The 17,147-nt window shown below is 54.6% G+C and overlaps 1 protein-coding gene across 3 annotated transcripts in view; it reads left to right on the top strand.

The window, feature by feature from the left end:
* The window catches only part of LOC105240315, a 53,820-nt gene that overhangs the window by 15,204 nt on the left and 21,469 nt on the right, over nucleotides 1-17,147 (top strand). For 2 of the 3 annotated variants that reach the window (XM_034660752.1, XM_034660751.1), the window contains exon 3: nucleotides 16,988-17,146. In XM_034660752.1, the coding sequence (XP_034516643.1) occupies nucleotides 16,988-17,146 (159 nt within the window). Of the gene's footprint in view, nucleotides 1-4,467; nucleotides 7,306-16,987; nucleotide 17,147 lie in introns of those variants that run through there. The other variant, XR_004625533.1, reaches the window with a different exon arrangement.

Genomic DNA, 17,147 nt, shown 5'->3' with positions numbered 1-17,147 from the left:
GACTATGGGGTGGGGGGGAGGGGAAAAGAAGAAAGGAGGAGAGGGAGAGAGCTGGGGTCAGGCTGGGGTGTGCAGCCCTATCAGCTGGCTCCTGCCCACCCCTCCTCCTGCCGGAGGTCACCCTGGAAGGGCCGATGGGGAGGGACCCTGGAGGAAGCTTCCAGCAGATCGAGCTCCATTCTAGAGACGAGGGAGTTCTGCTGCCATTGTCCACATTCTCTACTCTGAGTTGCCCTCCAGCCAGGAGCAGGGACTCGGAGCTGAGTGCCCCCCAAGCCCGGAACCTTGACAGACCACCCCAGCCCAAAGCCCCACTGAAGCTGTGTGAGTTGTAGACCCCTGTCTAGGAAGGATGGGGTTTAGCTGGCCACTGACTGAGGGTGGGGTGAGGGGGGCTTGTGGAGAAAAATGTACCCCGGAAGTGGGAACCATAAGAGGAGGGAGACTTCCTATGCCTGGGAGCCCAGGGCCCATTTGTGGTTCCTCACCTGGCTTTGTCACCTGCCACAAGCTCTTCACCATTGATCAGAAATAGGGGATTACTCCCCTATGCGTGACCTGGCCCGTGGTCAGAGCACCCTACCTTGCCTGGGGCCTGTCGCCACCAACATCCTGGCTGGCCCTGCCCTGAGCACAGGCAGGAATGCCCTGAGTTTCCTCTGTAGGTGACAGGGCTGCCGTGCCTTCAGCTAGCTGGGAGAGTTTATGTCTTGTGATTTTGTTTTCAACCCAATGTCTTCTTTGCTTTTGGTCTCTCTCTCTTTTTTTTTTTTTTTTTCCTCTGGAGGCCCTCGGGGAACAGGAGATGGCCCAGAAGCATTTCTGAAGGCTCTTCCCCAGGGCCGCAGGGTCATCGATGGCCTATGTTGGGTGGGGAGGCCGTTGGGACAGGGTGGGTCCCAGCTTAGAACTGGGGTTTCGGGGGCTCCAGACATGAGAGCCAGGTGTCAGTCAGCAAAGACTTAAGGCCTTGGAGCGAGCAGACAGGCGTCAGATTGCTCCTCTGACACTTCCTAGCACCGTGACCTTGGGTTCTCAATTTTCCACTCAGAGCCTAAGAGTCTTCAGCTCTAATGCAGTGGAGGTAATAACCCCGAGTCTCAGGCTCACCGCGTGACGTCTGGGGGAGGTGACGAGCTGTGAGTGTCAAGCACGCAGCATGGCACAGAGCGGGTGCAGAATGCAGAGCCGCTCCTGCTCTCATCAGCTCACAGGGTTCACTGGATGCCCCCCACTCCCTGCTATGACCTGGCCCTCCCGTCCTGGAGGAAGCCTGCCTCCCTCCACTCCCCATGCATGCGGGGGCCTGGATCTAGCTCTGGGCACCCAGGGGCCTCTTTGTTTTTGTGTCACTAGCTGTGGGTGGCAAGTGTGACCCTGTCCTGCCTCCCAGCTCTTCACCCTGAGAGCCAAGCAGGCTCCTTGGTCACCCAGAGGGAGGCAGGGAGCTTGGTGCTGGTCTCCCCCTGGCCTGCCCAGAGCTGGAGAGGAGCCCTGGAGATGGATGGTCTCCTGGCTTCACAACCGCAAAGCGGCGGGGGGCGGGGGGGCGGGGCGCGGTGGGCGGTTGCCAAGGGGACCAGAGCATTGCCCTGCAGACTTGCTGTAGACGGAGGTGTCTCAATCCCCAGGATGGTGGCGGCCAAGCCCCCAGGCAGGGTGGAAGAGGGGGCGGGGGAGGGAGACCAAGCCTCTCAAGTCAGCCATCAGGAGGTGTGACGGGCAGGGCCTGTCTGCACGATCTGGGCTTCTGGCTAGTTCCCCCATCCTTGGTCTCGGGTGGCAGGGGCTCCCGTGGGGCTCAAACGGAGCTGACCTCTCAAGGGGGAGTTTGGGCCCGTCTGAGGCAGGAGTGCTTGTAGCTGTGGGTTTTCTTCTTTGCATTGAATTGTTACCTGGAGAGAGGTGCAGGGGGGTCAGAGATTTTGCCCTTAATCGCAGCTTCCATATCTATATATATCCAAGCCTGATCCTGACAAAGGACATTCTTTTTTATCTGCGGGCATCCATTGCCCGGGGCAGGTGGTCTTCCTTTATGGTCTTCAGAGGGAATTATCCTCATTCGTTTTTTTTCTTGCTCCTTTCTGTCTCCCCCCCTACTTTGGAAACCTCCCCACAGAGACTGTGGGTTTTTCGTCTGTGCAGGGACCCCAGTGCCTACTAGACCCAGAAGGGCTTAGTAAGTCTCCTCTACAGGAATGGGAAGCCCCATCATCTGGCCAGGCTGGATAAGTGATGGCAGGAGAGAAGAGCAGAGGAAGGTGAGGTTCATTTAGAAAGTTCTTCTGACCATCCAGGGGCTTTCATGACACTTAACTCAGTAGATCCCCTGCATAAGCTGCGGCAGGACCAGGCCCACCCCCCCGCACAGATGAAGGTTCCTGAGACCCAGAGAGGGGGAGCATCACGGGCCAGATGACCCCACTGGCTGGAGGGACAGCAGCAGGAGTGTGGCCCCCCGGCCTGAAGTTGGATGCGGCTCCTGCCACAGTCCACAAAGGGCTCACATTCCCACCTGGGCATGGAGCTCAGGCTTCAAGGGGGCCATAAGAAATAATAGGAGTGCATCCCTATAATAAAGGCCAACAGATGAGGAGCTGAGGCCCAGGGTGGCACCCTGGCTGGCTGGAGGTCACCCTGCAAATTAGAAGTGGTCTTTGGAGGTCACCCTGCAAATTAGAAGTGGTCTTTGGGGGTGGGGCACCTGGGTGGCTCAGGGGGTTAAGCATCTGCCTTCGGCTCAGGTCATGATCCCAGAGTCCTGGGATCGAGCCCCGCATTGGGCTCCCTGCTCAGCAGAGAGTCTCCTTATTCCTCTCTCTCTCTGTGTGCTCTCTCTCTCTCAAATAAATAATAGATAAGTAAATCTTAAAAACAAACAAAAAAAACAAGTGGTTTTTGGATTTCCTATCCATCAGTTTCTTGGCTTGCCAGGTGGGGTGGGCAGGCTGGAGAAGTTAAGCTGGCCCGAGCTCAGAATGGGTGGTGAGGAGAGCGGGCCAGCCTGGCTGCCTGGAATTTGTTCTTGGAGCCCCCGGGCAGAGGTTGGTGCAGGGAGGAGCCAAATGCAGTGGCTCTAAATAGTTCATCTTTGACCTCACTATTCAGGAAAAGAAATCAGCTGCTGATATATGCATATGTATTTGTTTATTCATTATACAGGTTCAAAGGTAATACTATGTTATGTATACGGTGAAAATGCCCAAGAACAGACGTTTTTAAATAAGATTTTAAAATGTAAAGAACGATCTTGTTATTTTCTTCCCATGGGCCAATTGCCATGTCCAGCCCTGAGGTTCATGCACCCCCTTTTGGGGCGCATAGACTAAGAACATCGGCTTTGGAGCCTGACAGGTCTGCATGTGAATCCAGGCTTCAGTGGTCATTATCGGTGTGGCTTCTGGACCTATAATGTTTCTTCCTCTGTAAAATGTGATAATAAATCCTACTTTGCTGTGTGGCTTGAAGGAGATGATGGGTCTGGGGCCCGGCAGGCTGCAAGAGCTCACAGAGGGTAACTATGGTGATGATTATCATGGCGGGGCTTGCCCTTTCTTGCTGAAAGTAACGAAATTCCACTCCACGTGCCAGGGGCCCACAGGCTGGTTTTCTGTGTTGCCCATGATCACAGGGATAGCAAGCCATGGCCCAGCATCAGTTGGGAGTACGAATCCCATGGCCCCGGAGTCCGTATGGACGGACGGACTCCGGACCTGGCTCAAGCAAGGCTTGCTTGACATCCCTGCCGGATAAGCCTGAGCCGAGGTCAGGTGTCAGCCTGCGCCGTGTTCCTTTTAAAATAATGGAAGTGTCAGCTTGAGTTCATGGGCTGGTCACGGTTTCGATCCCTCCCGAACTTCATAAGGCAAGTCCATGAATTATACAGTGCGGAAGCAGACGGCGCGAAGTACGGAGGCATCACAAGGCGGGCTTAATAAGGACACTCCAGCTATTCTTGGAAGGCATTTGCAAGTCAAAAATATGGTGCATGGGATCTGATGTCGACTTCAGATTCTGAAGATTTCAGCTGGGTCAGCAGTATTTTATGTTAAATCCCATCAACAAAAAATCAAGACACGACGAGGGGGCACCGTACTTTGTTTTGTTCTTAATTTTAATTTTTTGATGCTAAGCACATATGGTGCGATGGGCCTGCCTCCTCCCACCCACCTCACCGGCCTACCNTTGATTGGAGGGAAAAGTGGTCCTCATCTGTCCCACCCAGGTGTGCCGTTGGGCTCCCTTAATCTCCTCATCAGCCCCAAGGGGCAGATGCTATTGGCTCCGTTGTGCAAATAAGGAAAATGAGGGTCAGCCAGAGGCCTTTGCATTCAGTCTAGTGCCTTCCACTGCTCACCTGGCTACGGACAAAGTGGAGAACCATGTTGTGCACCCCTAACTAAGCACCAAGAAGAGGGGAGAGGGTACCCTCTCATCCCAAGGGCAGCCCCCAGGAGACTCATGGTCATTTGTCCTGAGGGGCAGTGGGCAAAACTATGAAGGCAGAAGCCCGGCTGGGACCCCAGCTCACTGCCTGGACGGCCGTGGATGGATTCATTTCCTTTCTGTCTTCCATGCGCCTTGGCTGGCAGGAAGGACCTGGCTGGCCCCTCTCCACGCCCCTTCACCTCCATAAGCCTACGCGTAGTCTGTTCCTGCCAGCCTGTTTGAGGCTGAGAACTTGGTTCACTTCTGCCCCGTGACCCTCCCCAGCCATGGATTCGTGCTTCTTCAGTATGATCGAATCTTCTTCCGCATAAACATTTCAGGATCTGGGGAGTGTCTCAACCAAGGGGTTCACCCGTCGGCCCCAGCCCCATCCTTTAACCAACTTTTGGGTCTGAATTCCCCGCTTGAAAGCAAACATTCATCCAGCAGCACCCGCGATGGGCCCACTAGGTCTCTGAATAGTGGGAGCTGCCATTGACCAAGTGCCTCCTCCATGTAGACCCAGCAGGAACTGTATCCATATATTTGTACCCTTACACTCTCCCTGTCCAGATTGGAATTGTTTCTCCATTTCGCCCAGAGAGGTTAAGTGACTCATCGAAGCTCTCACAGCCTGCAAGAGGTAGAGCTGGGATTAGAATCCAGAACCCTATGACTCCAATGCCTTGGGCTCATGCTGTATGACCCATCACGGAGACCCGCATCCCTGGTTAGGCCACAGCATCCAGGGACATCCCGCATCTGTGCCCCTGCCCCCCGGGGCACCCCGGAAGGCTTCTCCTCCACCAGCCTAAGGGCTCTCTAATCCTGAATCATAAATGCCCAGGGACCACGGCCCAGAAAGGACAGTCAGACCCACTGAGCAGTCTCTCCATGGTGTTCGTCGGCAGGGGGGGGGGCTCCCTCCCTGGCTCAGGCAGCCAGGCGTGCACCGCGGCCGTCTCCAAGCAGCAGTAGGATGAATACCTGACGGTGATTAGCTAAATCATAACATCGCTCATGCCATGCGTAAGTGATGAACCGACTGGCGCCAGGCCGCGCTGAGCGGCAGCGGGCCCCCCCCCCCCCACCGCTCACCCCCACCCCAGCCCGGAAAAGCCACCACAGTGCTGCCTCCCTGTGTTATCTGGCACATCAAGTCCTGCGACAATGAATATAGATTGACCTTATTATAGCAGCCGGCTGCTGATGCCAGGCGCAGCCAGGCATACTTTGCACAAATTAAAGGTGTCAGCATGTAATTTACGGTTCATGGCGAAAAAGGGTGGGGGGGAGGCACTGGGGCAGGTAGAAGGGAAGGTGGGCCGACTTCGGGGCTTGCACCAGGAGCCCACGCACTAATGATAGCAGGTGCCGCCGATGTGTCATTTCATTCCGGTTTGCGCATTTTTAGCTACTCCCTGCTCAAGGGGAGCAGCCCCCTCTCCTAAGCGCCACCCCCCACCCCTGCAAGCTCTGTGTGCGTGCGTGTGTGTTTTTCAGCTAAATTACTGGTTTTACCTGAAGAGCGTAAAGTAGGTGTGCTAATTTACGGCTCGGCAGATAAAGCCGCAGTGTGGGGCGCTGTCTGGGAAGCCTGCAATACAACATCATTTTACTAACACACCCGAGAGCAGCTTGACATCTCGAGTTGGGCCTGTGATTAAAGTGGTAGTCTTCCCCCCGCCTCCCTCTCCCTGCTCCAACACGGGGAACAGATTAAACTCGAAGCAATAGATCTCGGTTTTCTTGCCATACCACTGATATTCACAGTACACAGTTTGACACAAAGAGTAAGTTATACATCACAGACAACAGCCTCTGCTCTTTACCGTCCAGAATTAATTTTCCATTTGCTAAGCTTCCTGCTTCTCTGAGCCCATTTTCCTGCCGCCGAGCGGGGCTCCATTCTAGAAAAGGCAGGGGAGGAAAACCTCGGGTCAGGACTGGAAAAGGATGGCTAGCTTCGCCCCTGGGGTTTACAGATGAGGCCAGCAGGGCCCGAAGCGGGGAGGTGACTTCCTGCCGTCGTCCTGTGTGCTGGTGGCAGAGATGGGGCTGAAAGCCCGTCTTCCCATGGCTGTGTCAGGCACGTCCCCCCAAGCCCTGCAGAGTGGAGAAGGTGGGCGGGGTGTGGAGAAGCTGGGAGATCGCCAGGCTGCTTGAGTAGCTGGTTACTCTCTGCTTGCCTCCTACCCACTCCACAACCTGCAAAACTCTCTCTGCCCTTCTCTGCGCCCCCAGGAGGGGACCTCTAGGGGCTCCTGGTACCTCTGGCTGCTGCCTGGCCTTGGCCAATGGAAGGTACCAGAATGAGAAGGGAAGGTGGGAGGAGAAAGATGGGTCTTTTTGCCCTTTGCTTCTCCCTACCATGATGCTGTGGCTCTGGGAATGGCCACCTCCCTCTGTGACTACACTCTTGGGGGATGGCCCCACTTCCACAGCTCTAGCTCCTGGTGGGCTCTGGCAATGCCATCTGCCCCTGCCTCTCTTGGTGTGGGGTGCTAGCCCCGCCTGGCATCGCAGAGGCTCGGGACCCCTTTGGATCCCCTGACCTTATCCCCCTCTGTCAGCATTCCCTGCATTCCTGTCCCTCCCATTGAACCCATTGTGGGGCATTCTGTTTCCTGGGAATTCCGTTTCCTGCAGGACAGCCGCTGGTGTCATTTGAAAGGTTCTGGAGAACTCTGAGCAACACCTCTTCTTTGTGGAGGACCCACGCTTGCCTGAGTCCTCTGCCTGCAGGCACACACCAGGCGGCAGGTGTCCAAATCTCCCTTGGCAACCCAGGAAGTCAGGGGCCCTCCGGAAACCTTCTGGCATGAACCCAGCTGTCCCTTCAAGGCCTCTGATCTCCCCCTTCCACCAAGCCCTGTGGTAAGTGTTTGCATACTTCACCTTGGGGGAGTTCACAGGGGCCACGAACTTGGGACTCGCTGGCGCTAGGGCTGAGCACCTTTCTCGATGCTGCGTGGAGGTTCACCTCGCCAAACCTACACAGGACACACACGCAGACAAGTGTCTAAATGCCTTTTGGGAGCAGTAAGATGAGCGTGGCTGAAGAGGCAGGGCCAGGAGTGATGAGCACCGGAGGTGGCAGATGGGGTGGGTAAATCAGGGAGGGCCTTCCGGAGGAGGTAATAAGTACTGCAGACAAATGAGAATCTGGATGCAAGTGCATTGCCGGGAGCTTCCCAAGCACCCCTCTGTAGACAGGCTGTACCAGAACCACGGGGTTGGGCAGGAGTGAGGGAATACGGATCGAATATGGACCCCCAGCCTCACCTCTGGCTTACTGAATGAGAATCTCGAGGGGTGCAGCCCGAGAGCATCTGTTTTGTTTTCTTTGGAGGCAAATCGGATAAGCAGCCGGTCTTGGCAAGCACAGCCCCCCCCCCCAATTTTGCACAGGGAAACGTACAAAAGAGGTGTAGCCAGGCTTGGGGTCCCATGACAGCCAATTCCACAGCTAGAGTTTGCACCAGGGCTCCCAGCACGGTGCCCACCCCTCCACTCATCCAGGGGGCAGGGCAGAGACGCAGCCCCCCCAGACCCTGGTCTCACAGCACCCCCGCCTCCCCTGGCCGCTCTGCAGCCCTCCTTCAAGATGGCAAGTGGGGGGTGGATGAAGGTGGTGGCAAAGCGAGAGCGCTCCTGGAATAACATGACATTTAGAAATATGAATCAGCTGGCACTTTCTGTTTTCTCCTCTGCACCAATTCCCCCCCACCCCCACCCCCACCAGGCTCTCTCTCCAAGCTGCAGGAACAGCAGGCGTGGACATCCAGTCAGGGAGTGGAGCCCGCGGGTGGGGGGGCACCACTTGGAGGAGCCGATGAAGTCTGAGATGAGGGTACAGCCCCGGGCTCCAGGCCAAGCACTGCCCCTTCTTGCTGTGTGACTTTGGGCGAGGTGTGGCACCTCTCTGGGCCTCAGCACTAGGACACTCACCATCACTCCTGCCCTTATGAGGGATGAGCCTGCAAGTCTCGCTCTATCCCCAACCCCCTCTTCTGCCCTGCTGTCCTGGAACGCCACAGCTAGCCTTCGTTCCTTCGGTCTCTGAATGACCGGAGCCCAGGATGGGGCAGAAGGGAGGGTGCTGGGGGAGGGAGGATGCTGGAGATGGGGCAGCCAGGCAGGGGCAGAGAGTGAAAGGCCAGCGGCTGAGACAGGTGTCTTGGGTCCCAGCCTCCCCGTCTTTCACTCTGCCAACTCAGGAGCAACCATGCAGAGGTAGAGGGCACCCCCCCCAGCCCACCCCATCAGCTCCTGGCTCCGGGTGGACGTGTGGGTTGGGGACAGTGAGCAAACGGTACCCTCGTGGTCTCCGAAATGTGAAGGTGGGTGGGCACTCCTCGAGTCTGGCTGCGACGGCCCTGCAGGCAAGGGAGCCTGGGCTTCTGTCTCACCCGCCCCGGCCCCTGCAGCGGCCCGTGGAGTGAGGCAGCTCTGCGTGTGTTTGCACCCTCCCCACTCCCAGGTCAGGCCTGACTCCCCATGTGTCCCCGCAGCCTGACACAGGGCTGCGCGCACAGCAGGTGCCCCAGGGACATGGGCTGCATAGAGTCCCTACACCCCCATGGGGCCGTCCCAGTCCGGGAAGGTGTAAGGCTTGGTCTCAAGAGGTGCGCCCTCAAGCCAGGCTCCTTCCTGGCCCCCTGCGACCACATCTGTGAAATGGCGGTGGTGGTCAGGCTCACGGGCGGAGGAGCCCTTTCTGCTCCTGCCGTCCATAGGTCCCTTGCTTTGGGAGGACAGCGGGCCGGAGTGCGGTGTTAGGGCCCAAGACAGCTGTGTCCCTTTCCCACCATGCCTGTAGTCGCTCACAGAAGGCGGGCACGCGTTACATGCTGGGTTAGTGACTATGGGGTGGGGGGGAGGGGAAAAGAAGAAAGGAGGAGAGGGAGAGAGCTGGGGTCAGGCTGGGGTGTGCAGCCCTATCAGCTGGCTCCTGCCCACCCCTCCTCCTGCCGGAGGTCACCCTGGAAGGGCCGATGGGGAGGGACCCTGGAGGAAGCTTCCAGCAGATCGAGCTCCATTCTAGAGACGAGGGAGTTCTGCTGCCATTGTCCACATTCTCTACTCTGAGTTGCCCTCCAGCCAGGAGCAGGGACTCGGAGCTGAGTGCCCCCCAAGCCCGGAACCTTGACAGACCACCCCAGCCCAAAGCCCCACTGAAGCTGTGTGAGTTGTAGACCCCTGTCTAGGAAGGATGGGGTTTAGCTGGCCACTGACTGAGGGTGGGGTGAGGGAGGCTTGTGGAGAAAAATGTACCCCGGAAGTGGGAACCATAAGAGGAGGGAGACTTCCTATGCCTGGGAGCCCAGGGCCCATTTGTGGTTCCTCACCTGGCTTTGTCACCTGCCACAAGCTCTTCACCACTGATCAGAAATAGGGGATTACTCCCCTATGCGTGACCTGGCCCGTGGTCAGAGCACCCTACCTTGCCTGGGGCCTGTCGCCACCAACATCCTGGCTGGCCCTGCCCTGAGCACAGGCAGGAATGCCCTGAGTTTCCTCTGTAGGTGACAGGGCTGCCGTGCCTTCAGCTAGCTGGGAGAGTTTATGTCTTGTGATTTTGTTTTCAACCCAATGTCTTCTTTGCTCTTGGTCTCTCTTTCTCTCTTTTTTTTTTTTCCTCTGGAGGCCCTCGGGGAACAGGAGATGGCCCAGAAGCATTTCTGAAGGCTCTTCCCCAGGGCCGCAGGGTCATCGATGGCCTATGTTGGGTGGGGAGGCCGTTGGGACAGGGTGGGTCCCAGCTTAGAACTGGGGTTTCGGGGGCTCCAGACATGAGAGCCAGGTGTCAGTCAGCAAAGACTTAAGGCCTTGGAGCGAGCAGACAGGCGTCAGATTGCTCCCCTGACACTTCCTAGCACCGTGACCTTGGGTTCTCAATTTTCCACTCAGAGCCTAAGAGTCTTCAGCTCTAATGCGGTGGAGGTAATAACCCCGAGTCTCAGGCTCACCGCGTGACGTCTGGGGGAGGTGACGAGCTGTGAGTGTCAAGCACGCAGCATGGCACAGAGCGGGTGCAGAATGCAGAGCCGCTCCTGCTCTCATCAGCTCACAGGGTTCACTGGATGCCCCCCACTCCCTGCTATGACCTGGCCCTCCCGTCCTGGAGGAGGCCTGCCTCCCTCCACTCCCCATGCATGCGGGGGCCTGGATCTAGCTCTGGGCACCCAGGGGCCTCTTTGTTTTTGTGTCACTAGCTGTGGGTGGCAAGTGTGACCCTGTCCTGCCTCCCAGCTCTTCACCCTGAGAGCCAAGCAGGCTCCTTGGTCACCCAGAGGGAGGCAGGGAGCTTGGTGCTGGTCTCCCCCTGGCCTGCTCAGAGCTGGAGAGGAGCCCTGGAGATGGATGGTCTCCTGGCTTCACGGGGGCGGGGCGCGGTGGGCGGTTGCCAAGGGGACCAGAGCACCGCCCTGCAGACTTGCTGTAGACGGAGGTGTCTCAATCCCCAGGATGGTGGCGGCCAAGCCCCCAGGCAGGGTGGAAGAGGGGGCGGGGGAGGGAGACCAAGCTTCTCAAGTCAGCCATCAGGAGGTGTGACGGGCAGGGCCTGTCTGCACGATCTGGGCTTCTGGCTAGTTCCCCCATCCTTGGTCTCGGGTGGCAGGGGCTCCCGTGGGGCTCAAACCGAGCTGACCTCTCAAGGGGGAGTTTGGGCCCGTCTGAGGCAGGAGTGCTTGTAGTTGTGGGTTTTCTTCTTTGCATTGAATCGTTACCTGGAGAGAGGTGCAGAGGGGGTCAGAGATTTTGCCCTTAATCGCAGCTTCCATATCTATATATATCCAAGCCTGATCCTGACAAAGGACATTCTTTTTTATCTGCGGGCATCCATTGCCCGGGGCAGGTGGTCTTCCTTTATGGTCTTCAGAGGGAATTATCCTCATTCGTTTTTTTTCTTGCTCCTTTCTGTCTACCCCCCTACTTTGGAAACCTCCCCACAGAGACTGTGGGTTTTTCGTCTGTGCAGGGACCCCAGTGCCTACTAGACCCAGAAGGGCTTAGTAAGTCTCCTCTACAGGAATGGGAAGCCCCATCATCTGGCCAGGCTGGATAAGTGATGGCAGGAGAGAAGAGCAGAGGAAGGTGAGGTTCATTTAGAAAGTTCTTCTGACCATCCAGGGGCTTTCATGACACTTAACTCAGTAGATCCCCTGCATAAGCTGCGGCAGGACCAGGCCCACCCCCCTGCACAGATGAAGGTTCCTGAGACCCAGAGAGGGGGAGCATCACGGGCCAGATGACCCCACTGGCTGGAGGGACAGCAGCAGGAGTGTGGCCCCCCGGCCTGAAGTTGGATGCGGCTCCTGCCACAGTCCACAAAGGGCTCACATTCCCACCTGGGCATGGAGCTCAGGCTTCAAGGGGGCCATAAGAAATAATAGGAGTGCATCCCTATAATAAAGGCCAACAGATGAGGAGCTGAGGCCCAGGGTGGCACCCTGGCTGGCTGGAGGTCACCCTGCAAATTAGAAGTGGTCTTTGGAGGTCACCCTGCAAATTAGAAGTGGTCTTTGGGGGTGGGGCACCTGGGTGGCTCAGGGGGTTAAGCATCTGCCTTCGGCTCAGGTCATGATCCCAGAGTCCTGGGATCGAGCCCCGCATTGGGCTCCCTGATCAGCAGAGAGTCTCCTTATTCCTCTCTCTCTCTGTGTGCTCTCTCTCTCTCAAATAAATAATAGATAAGTAAATCTTAAAAACAAACAAAAAAAACAAGTGGTTTTTGGATTTCCTATCCATCAGTTTCTTGGCTTGCCAGGTGGGGTGGGCAGGCTGGAGAAGTTAAGCTGGCCCGAGCTCAGAATGGGTGGTGAGGAGAGCGGGCCAGCCTGGCTGCCTGGAATTTGTTCTTGGAGCCCCCGGGCAGAGGTTGGTGCAGGGAGGAGCCAAATGCAGTGGCTCTAAATAGTTCATCTTTGACCTCACTATTCAGGAAAAGAAATCAGCTGCTGATATATGCATATGTATTTGTTTATTCATTATACAGGTTCAAAGGTAATACTATGTTATGTATAGGGTGAAAATGCCCAAGAACAGACGTTTTTAAATAAGATTTTAAAATGTAAAGAACGATCTTGTTATTTTCTTCCCATGGGCCAATTGCCATGTCCAGCCCTGAGGTTCATGCACCCCCTTTTGGGGCGCATAGACTAAGAACATCGGCTTTGGAGCCTGACAGGTCTGCATGTGAATCCAGGCTTCAGTGGTCATTATCGGTGTGGCTTCTGGACCTATAATGTTTCTTCCTCTGTAAAATGTGATAATAAATCCTACTTTGCTGTGTGGCTTGAAGGAGATGATGGGTCTGGGGCCCGGCAGGCTGCAAGAGCTCACAGAGGGTAACTATGGTGATGATTATCATGGCGGGGCTTGCCCTTTCTTGCTGAAAGTAACGAAATTCCACTCCACGTGCCAGGGGCCCACAGGCTGGTTTTCTGTGTTGCCCATGATCACAGGGATAGCAAGCCATGGCCCAGCATCAGTTGGGAGTACGAATCCCATGGCCCCGGAGTCCGTATGGACGGACGGACTCCGGACCTGGCTCAAGCAAGGCTTGCTTGACATCCCTGCCGGATAAGCCTGAGCCGAGGTCAGGTGTCAGCCTGCGCCGTGTTCCTTTTAAAATAATGGAAGTGTCAGCTTGAGTTCATGGGCTGGTCACGGTTTCGATCCCTCCCGAACTTCATAAGGCAAGTCCATGAATTATACAGTGCGGAAGCAGACGGCGCGAAGTACGGAGGCATCACAAGGCGGGCTTAATAAGGACACTCCAGCTATTCTTGGAAGGCATTTGCAAGTCAAAAATATGGTGCATGGGATCTGATGTCGACTTCAGATTCTGAAGATTTCAGCTGGGTCAGCAGTATTTTATGTTAAATCCCATCAACAAAAAATCAAGACACGACGAGGGGGCACCGTACTTTGTTTTGTTCTTAATTTTAATTTTTTGATGCTAAGCACATATGGTGCGATGGGCCTGCCTCCTCCCACCCACCTCACCGGCCTACCCTCCAAGTAATGTCAACAGACATCTGCATATTCCACGGACTCACGGTGCAGATGGCACATTCCCTTGTTGAGGAATTAAAAAGTATTCCTACCAGGGCACCTGGGTGGCTCAGTCAGTTAAGTGTCTGCCTTTGGCTCAGGTCATGATCCCAGGGTCCTGGGATCAAGTCCCGCATCGGGCTCCTTGCTCATAGGGGGTCTGCTTTTCCCTCTCCCTCTGCCGTTCTCCCTGCTTGTGCTCTCTTGCTCACTCTGTCAAACAAATAAATAATCTTAAAAAAAAAAAGACCTGCTACTTAAAAAAAAATTAAAAATAGATAAAAAAGAGAGAAAGTATTCCTGGCGTTCTGTGCTGACTAGTGAGAAGATTAAAACTTTTCTATTTTCTTTCTTATTCTTCACCAAGATTTTATATGACTGATACCTGCTATGCTCCATAATATGTGTGTACCAGTTGTTAGAAACTCAGTCGAGAAGGAGGAAAGAGAAAAGAGGATTTTACCATTTACCAAAAAATGGGGACTGATATCTGTTAAAAAAAAAAAACAACCGAAATTGCAGCGGGGGAGAAGAACCACAGTGAAGGTAGGGAATCAGGTCTCTATCTGGGAGGGCAGCCTTTCATGAAAACACAGATGCCGATCCCGGCAAATTCAGGGCTCCTGCCCGGACTTTGCTGATAGGCTCACAGGTGGGTCTGTTTAGGCATCGTGTGTCAGGAGGTGAGGGGGGACCCGAAGCAGGAACATCCAAGATGCCTCTGTGATGACGACAAAGGACTGTGGCGGTTTGAACCCCCTTCCTTGGAAACTGAAAGGTCGGTAGCATGTTGGTGTACACGAGCACCTGGTGTATTTGGGGACCGTCACGTGTAATCCCACTGGGGCAGTCAGGAGGGTACTTACGGCAGCAGCAACGCACAGGAACGGTGTGTGAGTTGGAGACCTCTGAGGCTGGCAGAGGTCCCAACGCTCAGGAGAAGGTGTGCAGACCAGCACTTCTTGAGTTTCAATATGCATATTTCTTGTCGAAATAAGGGTTCTGATTCCGGGAAGGACCTGAGATGTTGCATTTCTAGAAGGGGCCAGGCGATGCTAATACGGTTGGTCCATAGACCACACTCTGGGTCTCAAGGATGGAGACCAGGTTCGTTCTTCCAAGAAGTACATTCAGATGTGTGTGTGTGTGTGTGTGTGTGTGTGTGTAAGGGATCTGTCCTCCCTGTGATGGGGACATAGAAATGCCAACACCTGGCTTGTGGCCTCACGTCTATTTCCAGACCAGTACCCTAGATGGTTGGCCCACGTAGGATGAAGGGCCTGGGATGCTGGGCACATGCAGAGCCAGGCAGGAGAAGCACTGGGTTCTCCTGGGACCATCTGGCTCTACTACTCTGCAGTGTGACACTGGGCCACCTGCCATAGCTTCCTTTTCCTCTGTGTGGGGCGAGGGGGCATCCCTACAGCATTCCGTAAAATTGAGTCAGGTTGAGATTCTGGGGCTGGATGATGACCTAGACAATAGCAGCTATGGAAAGAGAACCATATAACTATGGGTTCGAATTATGGTGCCAGTAAGAGTAATGTGTCCTTGGGCAATGTTGCTCATCTCTGTGAGCCTCAGTGATTAGGACACTGGCTAGGTGATCAATGAGCATGAGCCCAGGCAATCTTGAGAGAGAGATGGGGGCTCTGCTCCATTGCCCTTTCTCTTTCCTCTTGGGGTCACAGAGCTGGCTTCCCCAAGATCAGACATGGCGGCTTCAGCCCCTGACTGAAACAGGCCTCCCGTCCTGGTCTCCCAACCAAAGCCTTCCTCTGTGAAGCCCTGGTGGGCTGGTGTCAGAATGCACATTCACCCAGGGTAAGTCTGTCCTCATCTGTCTTGTCTTGTGGAGGAATGCAACATCTCATCTGGGCCAATCTGACAGGTAGATCTATTTCTCCACTGTATGTCTCAGCGCTCCAATGGAAAATGGAGTAAAACATCTGCTCCCCTTAGGGATAACGTGAGCCCGAGGAGGACACTGAGAACACAGGCTTTCTAAGCAACCATAATATTTGCATCCCCCTGGGGCTCTTTTCAAATAACTTCTTTTGTGGAAACTCATTCATCTCTCTAGGACCCATTTCTCCATCTAATAACAGCCCCAATTTTATTTAGGGTTCTACCCTTCCTCACTTTGGTCCACAGGTCTTGTTGAAACTCAGCCACAGCCCTTGGAGTGGATGTACAAAGCAAGCCTCGACCAATTGGACCAACGTGCCCTCCTCTGGCCACAGTGATGTTCAGTGGGCTTGGCCATGTGACACCAGCTGGGCCAATCAGAAGGAGTCTCTGGATATTTGCTGGGCACGCTGTTCTCCATCCCCACTGTCATCCATTGTAGCATCCTTGCCCTGGGAAGGCACACTTGTCACCATCTGTTTCCCCTGGTGTCTCCTGAGATTGGCCATCCAGTCTGGTCTTTGGACTGTTGTTCTCTTCTTTGTTGACATGGGCCAGGACACAGCTGTGTCTTCATCTGATCCCACAGGACATCCTCTCCTATTGTTGAGAGTCCCCTGGGAGTTTCTGCCTCTCAGGTAGCCCCGCTGTTCTCTACAGGCTTGGAGATGCCCATCTGTTCTCTGCACCGGTCTGGGTCCACATATCAGGGATCCACCCCTGGACTGGTGTCCCTCTCCAAAGTTTGCTCTCATCCAAAGGCTCCTCCTTTATTATTCTCGAAATTGTTGGAGACTCTGGTTCTGTTATTTCCTCTCCCACTGAGATTGGAACGTCAAAAAGATTCAAGAACGTGGCTCCATCTCCCAGCCTCGCACCTCGGCAGAGCCCTGTCCTGTTCTCCTCTTTGCCTCCTGCCCACCCCCACCCACCTTGCTTATCATTGGTAACCTCTGACCTTATGGCAGTCTGGCCTCTGTCTATCCTTTTTCCAATCTACATTGTATGCCCCATTTCCTTCAGAGCTTTGCTTCTGATGCTAAAAATTAGGTGTTTAGAACTTAAAAGCACTTCCTGCAAATCAAAAGCCTTAGCTTTCAAGAACTTGTCTCTGCTCTGAGTACCAAAAACCTGTTTTGAAATGAAAAGAGTGGACTGTTTCTCTTCACACCTCGCATTCCTGATGTAACAATTCTGATCTTTCTCGAGGCAAAGGCACTTTTAAAGAAACGTCCGGAGATGTGGGAAGCACGACCATCCTGCTATGACATCAGGGATATTCTCAGCTCCCAGAAACCTTCCAAAGTTCTCACAGGGGATCAGGAAGAACCAATTTTGGAGTTGGGGCACCCAATTTCTAATCCCAGTTCTGCCACTTAATAGTTGCACAGGGTAGAGAAATCATTTCGGTTTTGTAAGTCTTACTTTTCACCTCTATAAAATGGGTCTTTGTTACTGCACTAGTCTTGCCTCTCCTGACTCATATACTGGATTGGGGCTGACTTAGAAAGTAAACTTGTTTAATGGGGATTCCCTGGGCTTCAACTTATCTTCTTCTTTTTTTTTTTTTTGGAACTTGTTTGCACAGGGATCTCTGGGATGTCATGGCTGGAGAGAGACAAACGTACATGGTACTGGACACTGGATTTCTCCATCTGGGTTCTCAGAGCTCAAGGAGTCAGGAGTCATGGTGGGAAGGACCGTGGGAAATAAATTCAGGATCTCCAAGACCACTTGTCATTGCTGGG

Source organism: Ailuropoda melanoleuca, chromosome 5 (assembly GCF_002007445.2).
Source record: "Ailuropoda melanoleuca isolate Jingjing chromosome 5, ASM200744v2, whole genome shotgun sequence".
Classification (NCBI taxonomy): Eukaryota; Metazoa; Chordata; class Mammalia; order Carnivora; family Ursidae; genus Ailuropoda; species Ailuropoda melanoleuca.
This window is presented reverse-complemented; position numbering and strand designations above follow the sequence as displayed.